The 21,624-nt window shown below is 36.4% G+C and overlaps 1 protein-coding gene across 1 annotated transcript in view; it reads left to right on the forward strand.

Annotated features, from left to right (window-relative positions):
* Positions 1–3,894: 3,894 nt before the first annotated feature.
* The window catches only part of LOC123994211 (beta-synuclein-like), a 46,077-nt gene continuing 28,347 nt past the window's right edge, over positions 3,895–21,624 (forward strand). Inside the window, exons 1-2 of the mRNA XM_046296747.1 lie at positions 3,895–4,051; positions 5,512–5,653. Of these exons, the coding sequence (XP_046152703.1) occupies positions 5,533–5,653 (121 nt within the window). The 5' untranslated portion in view covers positions 3,895–4,051; positions 5,512–5,532. The remainder of the gene's footprint in view (positions 4,052–5,511; positions 5,654–21,624) is intronic.

Genomic DNA, 21,624 nt, shown 5'->3' on the forward strand with positions numbered 1-21,624 from the left:
CGCAGTTCTGGCGGCGGTAGTTAAACTAGCAGGCAGAAACAGTGGATGGAAGACCACATTACAGTATTCACGGGTCCAATAGTTTGAAAGTCACACCTGGGGAACTGCCTGAAAGCTTTTGTATTTCTCCTAATGTCACAGTAATCAATAAGGCACTTCTGCGGGATGGCCTGATGTCATCAAGTCACCACTCTTCTTGACCAAGGGGGAATTGATGTGGGCAAAAGAGGAGGGTGATTCCACCCTTTCTCACCCTCCTTCTCTCTATGGACTCTCTCCGTTTCACGGCGTCACAGAACATAATTGCCCATCTTCACTCCGTACACATGCAAAACAAATTAAACAAACAACATAACACTATAATCTGTTAGTTCCCCATTTTTCAGTTAGAGAACATTTTTCAGTTAGAGAACATTTTTCAGTTAGAGAACATTTTTCAGTTAGAGAACATTTTTCAGTTTGAGAACATTTTTCAGTGAGAGAACATTTTTCAGTGAGAGAACATTTTTCAGTGAGAGAACATTTTTCAGTTAGAGAACATGTTTCAGTGAGAGAACATTTTTCAGTTAGAGAACATTTTTCAGTGAGAGAACATTTTTCAGTTAGAGAAAATTTTTCAGTTAGAGAACATTTTTCAGTGAGAGAACATTTTTCAGTTAGAGAACATTTTTCAATGAGAGAACATTTTTCAGTTAGAGAACATTTTTCAGTTAGAGAACATTTTTCAGTGAGAGAACATTTTTCAGTTAGAGAACATTTTCAGAACATTGATAATCATCTTACAATTAGCAGGCCTGCTGATACTACCACTGCTGATACTACCACTGCTGATACTACCACTGGAGATACTACCACTGCTGATACTACCACTGCTGATACTACCACTGCTGATACTACCACTGCTGATACTACCACTGCTGATACTACCACTGCTAATACTACCACTGCTGATACTACCACTGCTGATACTACCACTGCTAATACTACCACTGCTAATACTACCACTGACTGCTAATACTACTGATACTACCACTGCTGATACTACCACTGCTGATACTACCACTGATGTTGCTGATACGACCACTGCTGATACTACCACTGCTGATACTACCACTGCTGATACTACCACTGCTGATACTACCACTGCTGATACTACCACTGCTGATACTACCACTGCTGATACTACCACTACCACTGCTGATACTACCACTGCTGATACTACCACTGCTGATACTACCACTGCTGATACTACCACTGCTGATACTACCACTGCTAATACTACCACTGCTGATACTACCACTGCTGATACTACCACTGCTGATACTACCACTGCTGATACTACCACTGCTGATACTACCACTGCTGATACTACCACTGCTACTACCACTGCTGTTGCTAATACTACCACTGCTGATACTACCACTGCTGATACTACCACTGCTGATACTACCACTGCTGATACTACCACTGCTGATACTACCACTGCTGATACTACCACTGCTGATACTACCACTGCTGATACTACCACTGCTGATACTACCACTGCTGATACTACCACTGCTGATACTACCACTGCTGATACTACCACTGCTGTTGATACTACCACTGCTGATACTACCACTGCTGATACTACCACTGCTGATACTACCACTGCTGATACTACCACTGCTGTTGCTAATACTACCACTGCTGATACTACCACTGCTGATACTACCACTGCTGATACCACTGCTGTTGATACTACCACTGCTGTTGCTGATACTACCACTGCTGATACTACCACTGCTGATACTACCACTGCTGATACTACCACTGCTGATACTACCACTGCTGTTACTACCACTGCTGATACTATACTACCACTGCTGATACTACCACTGCTGATACTACCACCACTACCACTGCTGATACTACCACTGCTGATACTACCACTGCTGTTACTACCACTGCACTACCTGCTGATACTACCACTGCTGATACTACCACTGCTGCTAATACTACCACTGCTAATACTACCACTGCTGATACTACCACTGCTGATACTACCACTGCTGCTAATACTACCACTGCTGATACTACCTACCACTGCTGATACTACCACTGCTGCTAATACTACCACTGCTGATACTACCACTGCTGATACTACCACTGCTGATACTACCACTGCTGTTGCTAATACTACCACTGCTGATACTACCACTGCTGTTGCTAATACTACCACTGCTGATACTACCACTGCTGATACTACCACTGCTGATACTACCACTACTGATACCACCACTGCTGTTGCTAATACTACCACTGCTGATACTACCACTGCTGTTGCTAATACTACCACTGCTGATACTACCACTGCTGATACTACCACTGCTGATACTACCACTGCTGATACTACCACTGCTGTTGCTGATACTACCACTGCTGATACCACTGCTAATACTGATACCACACTGCTGATACACTGCTGTTGCTAATACTACCACTGCTGTTGCTAATACTACCACTGCTGATACTACCACTGCTGATACTACCACTGCTGATACTACCACTGCTGATACTACCACTGCTGATACTACCACTGCTGATACTACCACTGCTGATACTACCACTGCTGTTGCTAATACTACCACTGCTGTTGCTAATACTACCACTGCTGATACTACCACTGCTGTTGCTAATACTACCACTGCTGTTGCTAATACTACCACTGCTGATACTACCACTGCTGATACTACCACTGCTGTTGCTAATACTACCACTGCTGTTGCTAATACTACCACTGCTGTTGCTAATACTACCACTGCTGATACTACCACTGCTGATACTACCACTGCTGATACTACCACTGCTGATACTACCACTGCTGTTGCTAATACTACCACTGCTGATACTACCACTGCTGATACTACCACTGCTGATACTACCACTGCTGATACTACCACTGCTAATACTACCACTGCTGTTGCTAATACTACCACTGCTGATACTACCACTGCTGATACTACCACTGCTAATACTACCACTGCTGTTGCTAATACTACCACTGCTGATACTACCACTGCTGATACCACCACTGCTGATACTACCACTGCTGTTGCTAATACTACCACTGCTGATACTACCACTGCTGATACTACCACTGCTGATACCACTGCTGCTAATACTACCACTGCTAATACCACTACCACTGCTGATACTACCACTGCTAATACTACCACTGATACTACCACTGCTGATACTACCACTGCTGATACTACCACTGCTGTTGCTAATACTACCACTGCTGATACTACCACTGCTGATACTACCACTGCTAATACTACCACTGCTGTTGCTAATACTACCACTGCTGATACTACCACTGCTGATACTACCACTGCTGATACTACCACTGCTGCTAATACTACCATGCTAATACTACCTACCACTGCTACCTGCTGTTGCTAACACTACCACTGCTGTTGCTAATACTACCACTGCTACCACTGCTGTTGCTAATACTACCACTGCTGTTGCTAATACTACCACTGCTGCTGATACTACCATACTACCACTGATACTACCACTGCTAATACTACCACTGCTGTTGCTAATACTACCACTGCTGTTGCTAATACTACCACTGCTGATACTACCACTGCTGATACTACCACTGCTGTTGCTAATACTACCACTGCTGATACTACCACTGCTGATACTACCACTGTTGTTACTAATACTACTTTGACTAATTGTCTTGTCAGACACATACTCATAATAACAAATTATGTTATGTGTTTTCTATTTTAAAGGGGTAAAGACTATATTGGTGATGGTCACGATGATGATGATGATGATGATAGTGATGTTGATGTCGTGCTATTGGAATGATCAATGAAAAAGGGGGCTACGTGTTCAGTCGTTTCCTATTGGTCGACAGACAGACAATCCCGAGGAAGGCCCACCTACCTAGAGATCAGTTACTGACTGTCAGCAGCTCCCGTTCTAGGCTATATTTGAATCAGCTGGGCAATAGAACCTTGAGGAAACAAGTCATCTTTGTAAAGAAAAGGTAAGAGGATTTCATGATGTTTGTTTGTGATGTTTGTGTTTGGCGTCGAGAGAAAGGAAAAACATTTAGGAGGTTGTATAGAAATAGTATCGACATTATAACGGTACGTTTTATAGGAGAGGGGGGGGGTCATTGAAGGCTACAAATATTTTTGTTTATTATGTAACTTATCCGTGTCAATTATAGATAACCAACACGTTGAATTAAATCAGTGTCAAACGGAAACCTGATGAAAGGACGAAATAGCAATTGTTGCATTTGAAGAGAAAATTGACGAGACATAATTTCGTGAATGGGCGTTCTCTATAAGGTACAGTAGCCTAATAATTATTATCATATTAACGCATCGAAATTATTGATTAAATCGTGTATTTGATTTTTTTAAATGAATAGAAATATTTGTTTTATTTCATATTCTACCCTGTAGATATATACGTATTTATCGACAAAATACATATTGTTCTTGGTGCCCGTGATGAGCATCACGTAGTTTTCTCCATCCCCTTCCCCCACATAGAATAGTAGGGCTAGGCAATATCACATGTAATGCGCTTGGTTAAATAGGTAGATCTCATAGGCGCTATTTCAAATTCAACTTCCTGACTTGTCCTCGGCTCGCGCGGACATTAAGAGTAATATTACAAGTAATAATTAATGACCACGAGCACATTTAACCATTTCATATAAACATTTTCCCCCATTCTCTCGCTCTCTCTGGATATTTTATGACATTTGGAGAAAGAGAAGGGAGGAGGTGCGAAAAAGAATAAAAAACGTCCTTTACTATAATGGTCTGTGGCAGAGAGGTTCGGCTATCGAGGCCAACTGTGACCGGAGACCGGAGGCTTCCTCCAATCCCCATTCTTCCGTTATCGCAACCAATGAAAACCTAGACACAAAGTGACATCTATGGTATTAGAAGGAAGAAAACACGAAAGAGAAAAGGGGAACAGTGAAAGCTAGTTACATGCCTTAAGCTACTAACATCCTCCTCATCTGCCAATAAATCAACTACAGTCCATAACCGAGAAATACCGAATAAAACTCATTCAGAATACGTCATTAAAAGGCGCTCTTTCAGCACCATGGACAGTTATCATTGTATTGGTATGGCTATCCATCTCTCCAGCGCAGTCAATCCGTCAAAAACAGTCATTCATTACCGTGTAACTAGTGCCACATAACTGTATATAATAACGCATGGTAAACTACTGACAATCAGTGTTGTAATAGGATCCCATTCCCTCCTCTCCAGATCTCCAGGACCCTACCGAATACAAAATAATTCATCATACATATATACAACGCTCTGCTTCAGGACTTTAGTCTCTTCTTTAGATATAGCTTCCCGTTAGCATATAACTAGTACTAGGCCTACCACGTTACTACGGTATAGGACTATAGGCCGATACAATAGAGACTACATGGGACGTGATTCATGCTTCTTTGCATCTATCCAGAGCTCCAGGACCAGGGTCGAGATGGATGTGTTCATGAAAGGGTTGTCCAAAGCTAAAGACGGCATGGCGATGGCCGCGGAGAAGACTAAGGAGGGAGCTGCGCTGGCGGCGGAAAAGACCAAGGAAGGCGCCATGTTTATCGGTAAGACCCGAGCTTTAGAACGTTTGACCGAAATCACTCTGAGTTGGATAATCCGGTACCTGTGACGTCCACGGCTTCAATTTAATGCATGCACATCACGAGCGCCTGCCGAGCGAGCAAGTTAATATGTACAGCAGAAATCGACCAATAAGAGTTGAGAGCGCTGAAATTTAGAACGCTTCGTAAAGCGACGCTATAGGTCCAGAGACAATGTACTTTTCCTTGATAGGTTGGAATAGGGGTGGGTCTTTTTGTCATCCTTTTTAATAGGATGTTATGGCTTCTCTTTGAAGCGTGTAGTAGTGAAAGCATAATTGATCCCTCACTGCCTACATTGCATTTTGTCTGTGCTATGGATTCATTCTATAGGTTACTATGGGTTTATTATGAAGGTTACTATGGGTTTATTATCAAGGTTACTATGGGTTTATTATGAAGGTTACTATGGATTCATTCTATAGGTTACTATGGGTTTATTATGAAGGTTACTATGGGTTTATTATGAAGGTTACTATGGGTTTATTATGAAGGTTACTATGGGTTTATTATGAAGGTTACTATGGGTTTATTATGAAGGTTACTATGGGTTTATTATGAAGGTTACTATGGGTTTATTATGAAGGTTACTATGGGTTTATTATGAAGGTTACTATGGGTTCATTCTATAGGTTACTATGGGTTTATTATGAAGGTTACTATGGGTTTATTATGAAGGTTACTATGGGTTCATTCTATAGGTTACTATGGGTTTATTATGAAGGTTACTATGGGTTTATTATGAAGGTTACTATGGGTTCATTCTATAGGTTACTATGGGTTTATTATGAAGGTTATTATGGGTTTATTATGAAGGTTACTATGGGTTTATTATGAAGGTTACTATGGGTTTATTATGAAGGTTACTATGGATTCATTCTATAGGTTACTATGGGTTTATTATGAAGGTTACTATGGGTTTATTATGAAGGTTACTATGGGTTTATTATGAAGGTTACTATGGGTTCATTCTATAGGTTACTATGGGTTTATTATGAAGGTTACTATGGGTTTATTATGAAGGTTACTATGGGTTCATTCTATAGGTTACTATGGGTTTATTATGAAGGTTACTATGGGTTTATTATGAAGGTTACTATGGGTTGAAGGTTACTATGGGTTTATTATGAAGGTTACTATGGGTTTATTATGAAGGTTACTATGGGTTTATTATGAAGGTTACTATGGGTTTATTATGAAGGTTACTATGGGTTTATTATGAAGGTTACTATGGGTTTATTATGAAGGTTACTATGGGTTTATTATGAAGGTTACTATGGGTTTATTATGAAGGTTACTATGGGTTTATTATGAAGGTTACTATGGATTCATTCTATAGGTTACTATGGGTTTATTCTATAGGTTACTATGGGTTTATTATGAAGGTTACTATGGGTTTATTCTATAGGTTACTATGGGTTTATTATGAAGGTTACTATGGGTTTATTATGAAGGTTACTATGGGTTTATTATGAAGGTTACTATGGGTTTATTATGAAGGTTACTATGGGTTTATTATGAAGGTTACTATGGGTTTATTATGAAGGTTACTATGGGTTTATTATGAAGGTTACTATGGGTTTATTATGAAGGTTACTATGGGTTTATTAGAAGGTTACTATGGGTTTATTATGAAGGTTACTATGGGTTTATTATGAAGGTTACTATGGGTTTATTATGAAGGTTAAGGTTACTATGGGTTTATTATGAAGGTTACTATGGGTTTATTATGAAGGTTACTATGGGTTTATTATGAAGGTTACTATGGGTTTATTATGAAGGTTACTATGGGTTTATTATGAAGGTTACTATGGATTCATTCTATAGGTTACTATGGGTTTATTATGAAGGTTACTATGGGTTTATTATGAAGGTTACTATGGGTTTATTCTATAGGTTACTATGGGTTTATTATGAAGGTTACTATGGATTCATTCTATAGGTTACTATGGGTTTATTATGAAGGTTACTATGGGTTTATTATGAAGGTTACTATGGGTTTATTATAAGGTTACTATGGGTTTATTATGAAGGTTACTATGGGTTTATTATGGAAGGTTACTATGGGTTTATTATATAGGTTAAGGTTACTATGGGTTCATTCTATAGGTTACTATGGGTTTATTATGAAGGTTACTATGGAAGGTTACTATGGGTTTATTCTATAGGTTACTATGGGTTTATTATGAAGGTTACTATGGGTTTATTATGAAGGTTACTATGGGTTTATTATAGGTTACTATGGGTTATGGGTTTATTCTATAGGTTACTATGGGTTTATTATGAAGGTTACTATGGATTCATTCTAAGGTTACTATGGGTTTATTATGAAGGTTACTATGGGTTTATGAAGGTTACTATGGGTTTATTATGAAGGTTACTATGGGTTTATTATGAAGGTTACTATGGGTTTATTATGAAGGTTACTATGGGTTTATTATGAAGGTTACTATGGGTTTATTATGAAGGTTACTATGGGTTTTTATTATGAAGGTTACTATGGGTTTATTATGAAGGTTACTATGGGTTTATTATGAAGGTTACTATGGGTTTATTATGAAGGTTACTATGGGTTTATTATGTTACTAGGTTACTATGGGTTTATTATGAAGGTTACTATGGGTTTATTATGAAGGTTACTATGGGTTCATTCTATAGGTTACTATGGGTTTATTATGAAGGTTACTATGGGTTTATTATGAAGGTTACTATGGGTTTATTATGGGTTCATTATGATAGGTTACTATGGGTTTATTATGAAGGTTACTATGGGTTTATTATGAAGGTTACTATGGGTTTATTATGAAGGTTACTATGGGTTACTATGGGTTTATTATGAAGGTTACTATGGGTTTATTATGAAGGTTACTATGGGTTTATTATGAAGGTTACTATGGGTTTATTATGAAGGTTACTATGGGTTTATTATGAAGGTTACTATGGGTTTATTATGAAGGTTACTATGGGTTTATTATGAAGGTTACTATGGGTTTATTATGTAGGTTACTATGGGTTTATTATGAAGGTTACTATGGATTCATTATGAAGGTTACTATGGATTCATTATGTAGGTTACTATGGATTCATTATGTAGGTTACTATGGATTCATTATGTAGGTTACTATGGGTTTATTATGTAGGTTACTATGGATTCATTCTATAGGTTACTATGGGTTTATTATGAAGGTTACTATGGATTCATTATGAAGGTTACTATGGGTTTATTGTGAAGGTTACTATGGGTTTATTATGTAGGTTACTATGGATTCATTATGTAGGCTAATTGGGGTTCATTCTGTAGGCTACTGTGGATTGTGCACTACAAATGTATGGAAGGAGGATGTTGGCTGTGGCTGTCTACGTTACATGCAGGGCATTATGATATTATTAACATCATGTACATTGACCAATGACATATCAGTGTGGATGACGGATCACCACCTCAAGCTGAACCTCGGCAAGACGGAGCTGCTCTTCCTCCCGGGGAAGGACTGCCCGTTCCATGATCTCGCCATCATGGTCGACAACTCCATTGTGTCCTCCTCCCAGAGCGCCAAGAACCTTGGCGTGATCCTGGACAACACCCTGTCGTTCTCAACTAACATCAAGGCGGTGGCCCGTTCCTGTAGGTTCATGCTCTACAACATCCGCAGAGTACGACCCTGCCTCACACAGGAAGCGGCGCAGGTCCTAATCCAGGCACTTGTCATCTCCCGTCTGGATTACTGCAACTCGCTGTTGGCTGGGCTCCCTGCCTGTGCCATTAAACCCCTTCAACTCATCCAGAACGCCGCAGCCCGTCTGGTGTTCAACCTTCCCAAGTTCTCTCACGTCACCCCGCTCCTCCGTTCTCTCCACTGGCTTCCAGTTGAAGCTCGCATCCGCTACAAGACCATGGTGCTTGCCTACGGAGCTGTGAGGGGAACGGCACCTCAGTACCTCCAGGCTCTGATCAGGCCCTACACCCAAACAAGGGCACTGCGTTCATCCACCTCTGGCCTGCTCGCCTCCCTACCACTGAGGAAGTACAGCTCCCGCTCAGCCCAGTCAAAACTGTTCGCTGCCCTGGCCCCCCAATGGTGGAACAAACTCCCTCACGACGCCAGGACAGCGGAGTCAATCACCACCTTCCGGAGACACCTGAAACCCCACCTCTTTAAGGAATACCTAGGATAGGTTAAGTAATCCCTCTCACCCCACCCCCCCTAAGTTTTAGATGCACTATTGTTAAGTGACTGTCCCACTGGATGTCATAAGGTGAATGCACCAATTTGTAAGTCGCTCTGGATAAGAGCGTCTGCTAAATGACTTAAATGTAAATGTAATGTAAACAAGATGTGCTCACTGGTATATTCAATAATGAAGGCACTGACATTATATTTCACCAGGGGATTCCGATGTTGTAAATGACAAGGTTTCCTGAGGTGTGTGTCTGACTGGACATGAATAATATTGCCCCAGCTGAGGAAGTCAATTGTGACTGTGGCCAATTTACACTCTTAGAATAAAAGGTGCTAAGTAGAACCATACAGGGTTCTTCGGGTTTGTCCCCATGGGCCAACCCTTTTTGGTGCTGGGTAGAACACTTTGCACAGGGTTCTTTGAAGAACCCTTCAGAACCCTGTGGGTTCTGCCTAGGTCCCACTATGAAGAGTTCTATTAAGAACCATTTTATCTTTGGAGGGTTCTTCCTAGAACCATTTTATCTTTGGAGGGTTCTTCCTAGAACCATTTTATCTTTGGAGGGTTCTTCCAAGAACCATTTCATCTTTGGAGGGTTCTTCCTAGAACCATTTTATCTTTGGAGGGTTCTTCCGAGAACCATTTTATCTTTGGAGGGTTCTTCCTAGAACCATTTTATCTTTGGAGGGTTCTTCCTAGAACCATTTTATCTTTGGAAGGTTCTTCCTAGAACCATTTTATCTTTGGAGGGTTCTTCGAAGAACAATTTTATCTTTGGAGGGTTCTTCCTAGAACCATTTTATCTTTGGAGGGTTCTTCCTAGAACCATTTTATCTTTGGAGGGTTCTACCTAGAACCATTTTATCTTTGGAGGGTTCTACCTAGAACCATTTTATATTTGGAGGGTTCTTCCTAGAACCATTTTATCTTTGGAGGGTTCTTCCTAGAACTATTTTATCTTTGCAGGGTTCTTCCTAGAACCATTTTATCTTTGGAGGGTTCTACCTAGAACCATTTTATATTTGGAGGGTTCTTCCTAGAACCATTTTATCTTTGGAGGGTTCTTCCTAGAACTATTTTATCTTTGCAGGGTTCTTCCTAGAACTTTCTATGAACGGTTCCACCAGGCTTATTATCATTGAACATTTCATTATTTCTGACAATACATTACATATATCATCAGGCCTTTTTTTGACGGACTAGTTATACACTAGCACGATGGTGTTAGGAAACTCCTGGTTTACAGGCCACATCAGACCTGCAAGTCACATTACTTTTTTTTTACTGAAATATTACATTTACATAAGTATTCATACCCTATACTCAGTAATTTGTTGAAGCAACTTTGGAAGTGATTACAGCATTGAGTCATCTTGGGTATGACGCTACAAGCTTGGCACACCTGTATTTGGGGAGTTTCTCCCATTCTTCTCTGCAGATCCTCTCAACCTCTGTCTGGTTGGGTGGGAAGCGTCGCTGCACAGCTATTTTCAGGTCTCTCCAGAGATGTTAGATTGGGTTCAAGTCTATTTTCAGGTATCTCTACTCTAGAGATGTTAGATTGGGTTCAAGTCTATTTTCAGGTCTCTCTACTCTAGAGATGTTAGATTGGGTCCAAGTCTATTTTCAGGTCTCTCTACTCTAGAGATGATAGATTGGGTTCAAGTCTATTTTCAGGTATCTCTACTCTAGAGATGATACATTGGGTCCAAGTCTATTTTCAGGTCTCTCTACTCTAGAGATGATAGATTGGGTTCAAGTCTATTTTCAGGTATCTCTACTCTAGAGATGATACATTGGGTTCAAGTCTATTTTCAGGTCTCTCTACTCTATAATAATAATAATAAATAATATGCCATTTAGCAGACGCTTTTATCCAAAGCGACTTACAGTCATGTGTGCATACATTCTACGTATGGGTGGTCCCGGGAATCGAACCCACTACCCTGGCGTTACAAGCGCCATGCTCTACCAACTGAGCTACAGAAGGACCCCCCATAGATCAGGTTCAAGTTCGGGCTCTGGCTCTGGCTGGGCCACTCAAGAACATTCAGAGACTTGTTCCAAAGCCACTCCTGCATTGTCTTGGCTATGTGCTACAACAGGTGTAGTAGACCTTACAGTGAAATGCTGAATACAACAGGTGTAGTAGACCTCACAGTGAAATGCTGAATACAACAGGTGTAGTAGACCTTACAGTGAAATGCTGAATACAACAGGTGTAGTAGACCTCACAGTGAGATGCTGAATACAACAGGTGTAGTAGACATTACAGGTGTAGTAGACCTTACAGTGAAATGCTAAATACAACAGGTGTAGTAGACCTTACAGTGAAATGCTGAATACAACAGGTGTAGTAGACATTACAGGTGTAGTAGACCTTACAGTGAAATGCTAAATACAACAGGTGTAGTAGACCTTACAGTGAAATGCTGAATACAACAGGTGTAGTAGACCTCACAGTGAAATGCTGAATACAACAGGTGTAGTAGACCTTACAGTGAAATGCTGAATACAACAGGTGTAGTTGACCTGACAGTGAAATGCTGAATACAACAGGTGTAGTAGACCTCACAGTGAAATGCTGAATACAACAGGTGTAGTAGACCTTACAGTGAAATGCTGAATACAACAGGTGTAGTTGACCTGACAGTGAAATGCTGAATACAACAGGTGTAGTAGACCTTACAGTGAAATGCTGAATACAACAGGTGTAGTAGACCTTACAGTGAAATGCTGAATACAACAGGTGTAGTTGACCTGACAGTGAAATGCTGAATACAACAGGTGTAGTAGACCTTACAGTGAAATGCTGAATACAACAGGTGTAGTAGACCTTACAGTGAAATGCTGAATACAACAGGTGTAGTAGACCTTACAGGTGTAGTAGACCTCACAGTGAAATGCTGAATACAACAGGTGTAGTAGACCTTACAGTGAAATGCTGAATACAACAGGTGTAGTAGACCTTACAGTGAAATGCTGAATACAACAGGTGTAGTAGACCTTACAGTGAAATGATGAATACAACAGGTGTAGTAGACCTTACAGTGAAATGCTGAATACAACAGGTGTAGTAGACCTTACAGTGAAATGCTGAATACAACAGGTGTAGTAGACCTTACAGTGAAATGCTGAATACAACAGGTGTAGTAGACCTTACAGTGAAATGATGAATACAACAGGTGTAGTAGACCTCACAGTGAAATGCTGAATACAACAGGTGTAGTAGACCCCACAGTGAAATGCTGAATACAACAGGTGTAGTAGACCTCACAGTGAAATGCTGAATATAACAGGTGTAGTAGACCTCACAGTGAAATGCTGAATACAACAGGTGTAGTAGACCTTACAGTGAAATGCTGAATACAACAGGTGTAGTAGACCTTACAGTGAAATGCTGAATACAACAGGTGTAGTAGACCTTACAGTGAAATGCTGAATACAACAGGTGTAGTAGACCTCACAGTGAAATGCTGAATATAACAGGTGTAGTAGACCTCACAGTGAAATGCTGAATATAACAGGTGTAGTAGACCTGACAGTGAAATGCTGAATACAACAGGTGTAGTTGACCTTACAGTGAAATGCTGAATACAACAGGTGTAGTAGACCTTACAGTGAAATGCTGAATACAACAGGTGTAGGTAGACCTCACAGTGAAATGATGAATACAACAGGTGTAGTAGACCTCACAGTGAAATGCTGAGTATAACAGGTGTAGTAGACCTGACAGTGAAATGCTGAATACAACAGGTGTAGTTGACCTTACAGTGAAATGCTGAATACAACAGGTGTAGTAGACCTTACAGTGAAATGCTGAATACAACAGGTGTAGTAGACCTTACAGTGAGATGCTGAATACAACAAGTGTAGACCTTACATTGAGATGCTGAATAAAACAAGTGAGATGCTTACTTACAAGCCCTTAACCAACCGTGCGACAGTACAGATGTTGTATATATGAGGGACAGAGGAAATGATCATTTAAAAAATAATGTGGACTCCTAATATTTCACACAAAGTGAGTCCATTTAACTTATTATGTGATTTGTTAAAGCCACATTTTACTTCTGAACTAATTTTAGGACATATATCAGGAATGTAATTTGTAAAAACAAATGTGTATAATTTTCTTCTCACTTTGATACTTTGACAGTACTTTGATTTATTAATTTATTAATTACTATTATTAATTTAATTTGTAAAAACAGACTATTTTGTCTTTGTCAATGACCAAGAATTACAATTAAGTCTATTTCAATAATGCAACATCATGTGTAAGAAGTTCAAGGGGGTGCAGTCATTATATACATATACATTATATACATTATATACATATACATTATATACATTATATACATATACATTATATACATTATATACATATACATTATATACATTATATACATATACATTATATACATTATATACATATACATTATATACATTATATACATATACATTATATACATATACATTATATATATACATAAATATTATATACATATACATTATATACATATACATTATATACATTATATACATATACATTATATACATATACATTATATACATTATATACATATACATTATATACATTATATACATATACATTATATACATATACATTATATACATTATATACATATACATTATATACATATACATTATATACATTATATACATATACATTATATACATATACATTATATACATATACATTATATACATATACATTATATACATTATATACATTATATACATATACATTATATACATATACATTATATACATATACATTATATACATTATATACATATACATTATATACATATACATTATATACATTATATACATTATATACATTATATACATATACATTATATACATATACATTATATACATATACATTATATACATATAAATTATATACATTATATACATTATATACATATACATTATATACATATACATTATATACATATACATTATATACATTATATACATTATATACATATACATTATATACATATACATTATATACATATACATTATATACATTATATACATATACATTATATACATTATATACATTATATACATATACATTATATACATATACATTATATACATTATATACATATACATTATATACATATACATTATATACATTATATACATTATATACATGATATACATTATATACATATACATTATATACATTATATACATATACATTATATACATTATATACATATACATTATATACATTATATACATATACATTATAGACATATACATTATATACATTATATACATATACATTATATACATATACATTATATACATATACATTATATACATATACATTATATACATATACATTATATACATTATATACATATACATTATATACATATACATATACATTATATACATATACATTATATACATTATATACATTATATACATATACATTATATACATTATATACATTATATACATATACATTATATACATATACATTATATACATTATATACATATACATTATATACATTATATACATATACATTATATACATATACATTATATACATATACATTATATACATATACATTATATACATTATATACATATACATTATATACATATACATTATATACATTATATACATTATATACATATACATTATATACATATACATTATATACATATACATTATATACATTATATACATATACATTATATACATATACATTATATACATATACATTATATACATTATATACATATACATTATATACATATACATTATATACATATACATTATATACATTATATGCATATACATTATATACATATACATTATATACATTATATACATTATATACATATACATTATATACATATACATTATATACATATACATTATATACATTATATACATTATATACATATACATTATATATATACATTATATACATTATATACATATACATTATATACATATACATTATATACATTATATACATATACATTATATACATTATATACATATACATTATATACATATACATTATATACATTATATACATTATATACATTATATACATATACATTATATACATTATATACATATACATTATATACATTATATACATATACATTATATACATGATATACATATACATTATATACATATACATTATATACATATACATTATATACATATACATTATATACATATACATTATATACATTATATACATGATATACATTATATGCATATACATTATATACATTATATACATATACATTATATACATTATATACATTATATACATATACATTATATACATATACATTATATACATTATATACATATACATTATATACATATACATTATATACATGATATACATATACATTATATACATATACATTATATACATGATATACATTATATACATATACATTATATACATATATACATATACATTATATACATTAGATACATTATATACATTATATACATGTGCATTATATACATGTACATTATATACATGTACATTATATACATATACATTATATACATTATATACATTATATACATATACATTATATACATTATATACATATACATTATATACATTATATACATATACATTATATACATATACATTATATACATTATATAGATTATATACATATACATTATATACATTATATACATATACATTATATACATTAGGCCCTGTACATATACATTATATACATATACATTATGTATATATACATTAGACCCTGTACATATACATTATATACATATACATTAGACCCTGTACATATACATTATATACATATACATTATGTATATATACATTAGACCCTGTACATATACATTATATACATATACATTATATATATATACATTAGACCCTGTACATATACATTAGACCCTGTACATATACATTAGACCCTGTACATATACATTATATACATATACATTATATACATATACATTATATACATATACATTATATACATTAGGCCCTATACATATACATTATATACATTATGCCCTGTACATATACATTATATACATTAGGCCCTGTACATATACATTATATACATTATGCCCTGTACATATACATTATATACATATACATTAGACCCTGTACATATACATTATATACATATACATTAGGCCCTGTACATATACATTATATACATATACATTATGCCCTGTACATATACATTTGACCCTGTACATACACATTATGCCCTGTACATATACATTAGGCCCTGTACATATACATTAGGCCCTGTACATATACATTAGACCCTGTACATATACATTAGACCCTGTACATATACATTAGACCCTGTACATATACATTAGACCCTGTACATATACATTATGCCCTGTACATATACATTAGACCCTGTACATATACATTATGCCCTGTACATATACATTATATACATATACATTATGCCCTGTACATATACATTATATACATTATGCCCTGTACATATACATTATATACATTATGCCCTGTACATATACATTATATACATATACATTATGCCCTGTACATATACATTAGACCCTGTACATACACATTATGCCCTGTACATACACATTATGCCCTGTACATATACATTATGCCCTGTACATATACATTATGCCCTGTACATACACATTATGCATATACATATACATTATGCCCTATACATATACATTATGCCCTGTACATACACATTATGCCCTGTACATATACATTATGCCCTGTACATATACATTATGCCCTGTACATATACATTATGCCCTGTACATATACATTAGACCCTGTACATATACATTAGACCCTGTACATATACATTATATACATACACATTATGCCCTGTACATATACATTATGCCCTGTACATATACATTATGCCCTGTACATATACATTATATACATATACATTATACCCTGTACATATACATTAGACCCTCTACATATACATTAGACCCTGTACATATACATTAGACCCTGTACATATACATTATGCCCTGTACATATACATTAGACCCTGTACATATACATTAGACCCTGTACATATACATTATATACATACACATTATGCCCTGTACATATACATTATATACATACACATTATGCCCTGTACATATACATTAGACCCTGTACATATACATTAGACCCTGTACATATACATTATATACATATACATTATGCCCTGTACATATACATTAGACCCTGTACATATACATTAGACCCTGTACATATACATTATATACATACACATTATGCCCTGTACATATACATTATGCCCTGTACATATACATTATGCCCTGTACATACACATTATGCCCTGTACATATACATTATGCCCTGTACATATACATTATGCCCTGTACATACACATTATGCCCTGTACATATACATTATGCCCTGTACATATACATTATGCCCTGTACATATACATTATGCCCTGTACATATACATTAGACCCTATATACATATACATTAGACCATATACATATACATTATATACATATACATTATGCCCTGTACATATACATTATGCCCTATACATATACATTATGCATTATATACATATACATTATATACATATACATTATACCCTGTACATATACATTAGACCCTCTACATATACATTAGACCCTGTACATATACATTAGACCCTGTACATATACATTATGCCCTGTACATATACATTAGACCCTGTACATATACATTAGACCCTGTACATATACATTATATACATACACATTATGCCCTGTACATATACATTATATACATACACATTATGCCCTGTACATATACATTAGACCCTGTACATATACATTAGACCCTGTACATATACATTATATACATATACATTATGCCCTGTACATATACATTAGACCCTGTACATATACATTAGACCCTGTACATATACATTATATACATACACATTATGCCCTGTACATATACATTATGCCCTGTACATATACATTAGACCCTGTACATATACATTAGACCCTGTACATATACATTATATACATACACATTAGACCCTGTACATATACATTAGACCCTGTACATACACATTATGCCCTGTACATATACATTATGCCCTGTACATATACATTAGAGCCTGTACATATACATTATATACATATACATTATATACATATACATTAGACCCTGTACATATACATTAGACCCTGTACATATACATTATATACATATACATTAGACCCTGTACATATACATTAGATACATATACATTATACATATACATTATATACATATACATTAGACCCTGTACATATACATTAGACCCTGTACATATACATTATATACATATATATTAGACCCTGTACATATACATTAGACCCTGTACATATACATTAGACCCTGTACATATACATTAGACCCTGTACATATACATTATATACATATACATTAGACCCTGTACATATACATTAGACCCTGTACATATACATTAGACCCTGTACATATACATTAGACCCTGTACATATACATTATATACATATACATTAGACCCTGTACATATACATTAGACCCTGTACATATACATTAGACCCTGTACATATACATTAGACCCTGTACATATACATTATATACATATACATTAGACCCTGTACATATACATTAGACCCTGTACATATACATTAGGCCCTGTACATATACATTAGACCCTGTACATATACATTAGGCCCTGTACATATACATTAGACCCTGTACATATACATTAGACCCTGTACATATACATTAGACCCTGTACATATACATTAGACCCTGTACATATACATTAGACCCTGTACATATACATTAGACCCTGTACATACACATTATATACATATACATTATATACATATACATTAGACCCTGTACATATACATTATATACATATACATTAGACCCTGTACATATACATTAGACCCTGTACATATACATTATATACATATACATTATATACATATACATTAGACCCTGTACATATACATTAGACCCTGTACATATACATTAGGCCCTGTACATATACATTAGACCCTGTACATATACATTATGCCCTGTACATATACATTAGACCCTGTACATATACATTATGCCCTGTACATATACATTATATACATATACATTATGCCCTGTACATATACATTAGACCCTGTACATATACATTATGCCCTGTACATATACATTATATACATATACATTATGCCCTGTACATATACATTATACCCTGTACATATACATTATGCCCTGTATCTCTCTGGCTCTCTTTAGGTCCCAACATTGTAACAAAATGTCAAGTAATAATCTGTGTTTGTTTTCTAAAATGTTTTCCACCTACTGAACAGGACCCTGGGCTGTAGTGGTACAGAGGTCATCTAACCTGACTTGCACGGGTAGAGAGGGGACAGGGGGGAGGGGTAGAGGAGAGGGTTAGGGGTAGAGGGGACAGGGGAGGGGTAGAGGAGAGGGTTAGGGGTAGAGGGGACAGGGGGGGGGTAGAGGAGAGGGTTAGGGGTAGAGGGGACAGGGGAGGGGTAGAGGAGAGGGGAGAGGGGAGGGGTGAGAGGATCGAGGAGAGAGGTAGAGGGAAGGTATTGGAGATAGGGGTTAGGGAGGAGGGGTGAGAGGATAGAGGAGAGAGGTAGAGGTAGAGGGGAGGTATTGGAGATAGGGGTTAGGGAGGAGGGGTGAGAGGATAGAGGAGAGAGGTAGAGGTAGAGGGGAGGTATTGGAGATAGGGGTTAGGGAGGAGAGGTGAGAGGATAGAGGAGAGGGGTAGAGGGGAGGTATTGGAGATAGGGGTTAGGGAGGAGAGGTGAGAGGATAGAGGAGAGGGGTAGAGGGGAGGTATTGGAGATAGGGGTTAGGGAGGAGGGATGAGAGGATAGAGGAGAGGGGTAGAGGGGAGGTATTGGAGATAGGGGTTAGGAGGAGGGATGAGAGGATAGAGGAGAGGGGTAGAGGGAAGGTATTGGAGATAGGGGTTAGGAGGAGGGGTGAGAGGATAGAGGAGAGGGTAGAGGTAGGGGAGGTATTGGAGATAGGGGTTAGGGAGGAGGGATGAGAGGATAGAGGAGAGGGGTAGAGGTAGAGGGGAGGTATTGGAGATAGGGGTTAGGGAGGAGGGATGAGAGGATAGAGGAGAGGGGTAGAGGGGAGGTATTGGAGATAGGGGTTAGGGAGGAGGGATGAGAGGATAGAGGAGAGGGGTAGAGGGAAGGTATTGGAGATAGGGGTTAGGGGGGGTGAGAGGATAGAGGAGAGGGGTAGAGGGAAGGTATTGGAGATAGGGGTTAGGGAGGAGGGATGAGAGGATAGAGGAGAGGGGTAGAGGGGAGGTATTGGAGATAGGGGTTAGGGAGGAGGGGTGAGAGGATAGAGGAGAGGGGGTAGTGGGGAGGTATTGGAGATAGGAGATAGGGGTTAGGGAGGAGGGATGAGAGGATAGAGGATAGAGGGGAGTGGTGGTAGAGGTAGTGGGAAGGTATTGGAGATAGGGGTTAGGGAGGAGGGATGAGAGGATAGAGGAGAGGGGTAGAGGTAGAGGGGAGGTATTGGAGATAGGGGTTTGGGGGGAGGGATGAGGGATGAGAGGATAGAGGAGAGGGGTAGAGGGGAGGTATTGGAGATAGGGGTTAGGGAGGAGGGATGAGAGGATAGAGGAGAGGGGTAGAGGTAGAGGGGAGGTATT

The sequence above is a fragment of the Oncorhynchus gorbuscha genome, linkage group LG13 (assembly GCF_021184085.1).
Source record: "Oncorhynchus gorbuscha isolate QuinsamMale2020 ecotype Even-year linkage group LG13, OgorEven_v1.0, whole genome shotgun sequence".
In the NCBI taxonomy this organism is placed as follows: domain Eukaryota; kingdom Metazoa; phylum Chordata; class Actinopteri; order Salmoniformes; family Salmonidae; genus Oncorhynchus; species Oncorhynchus gorbuscha.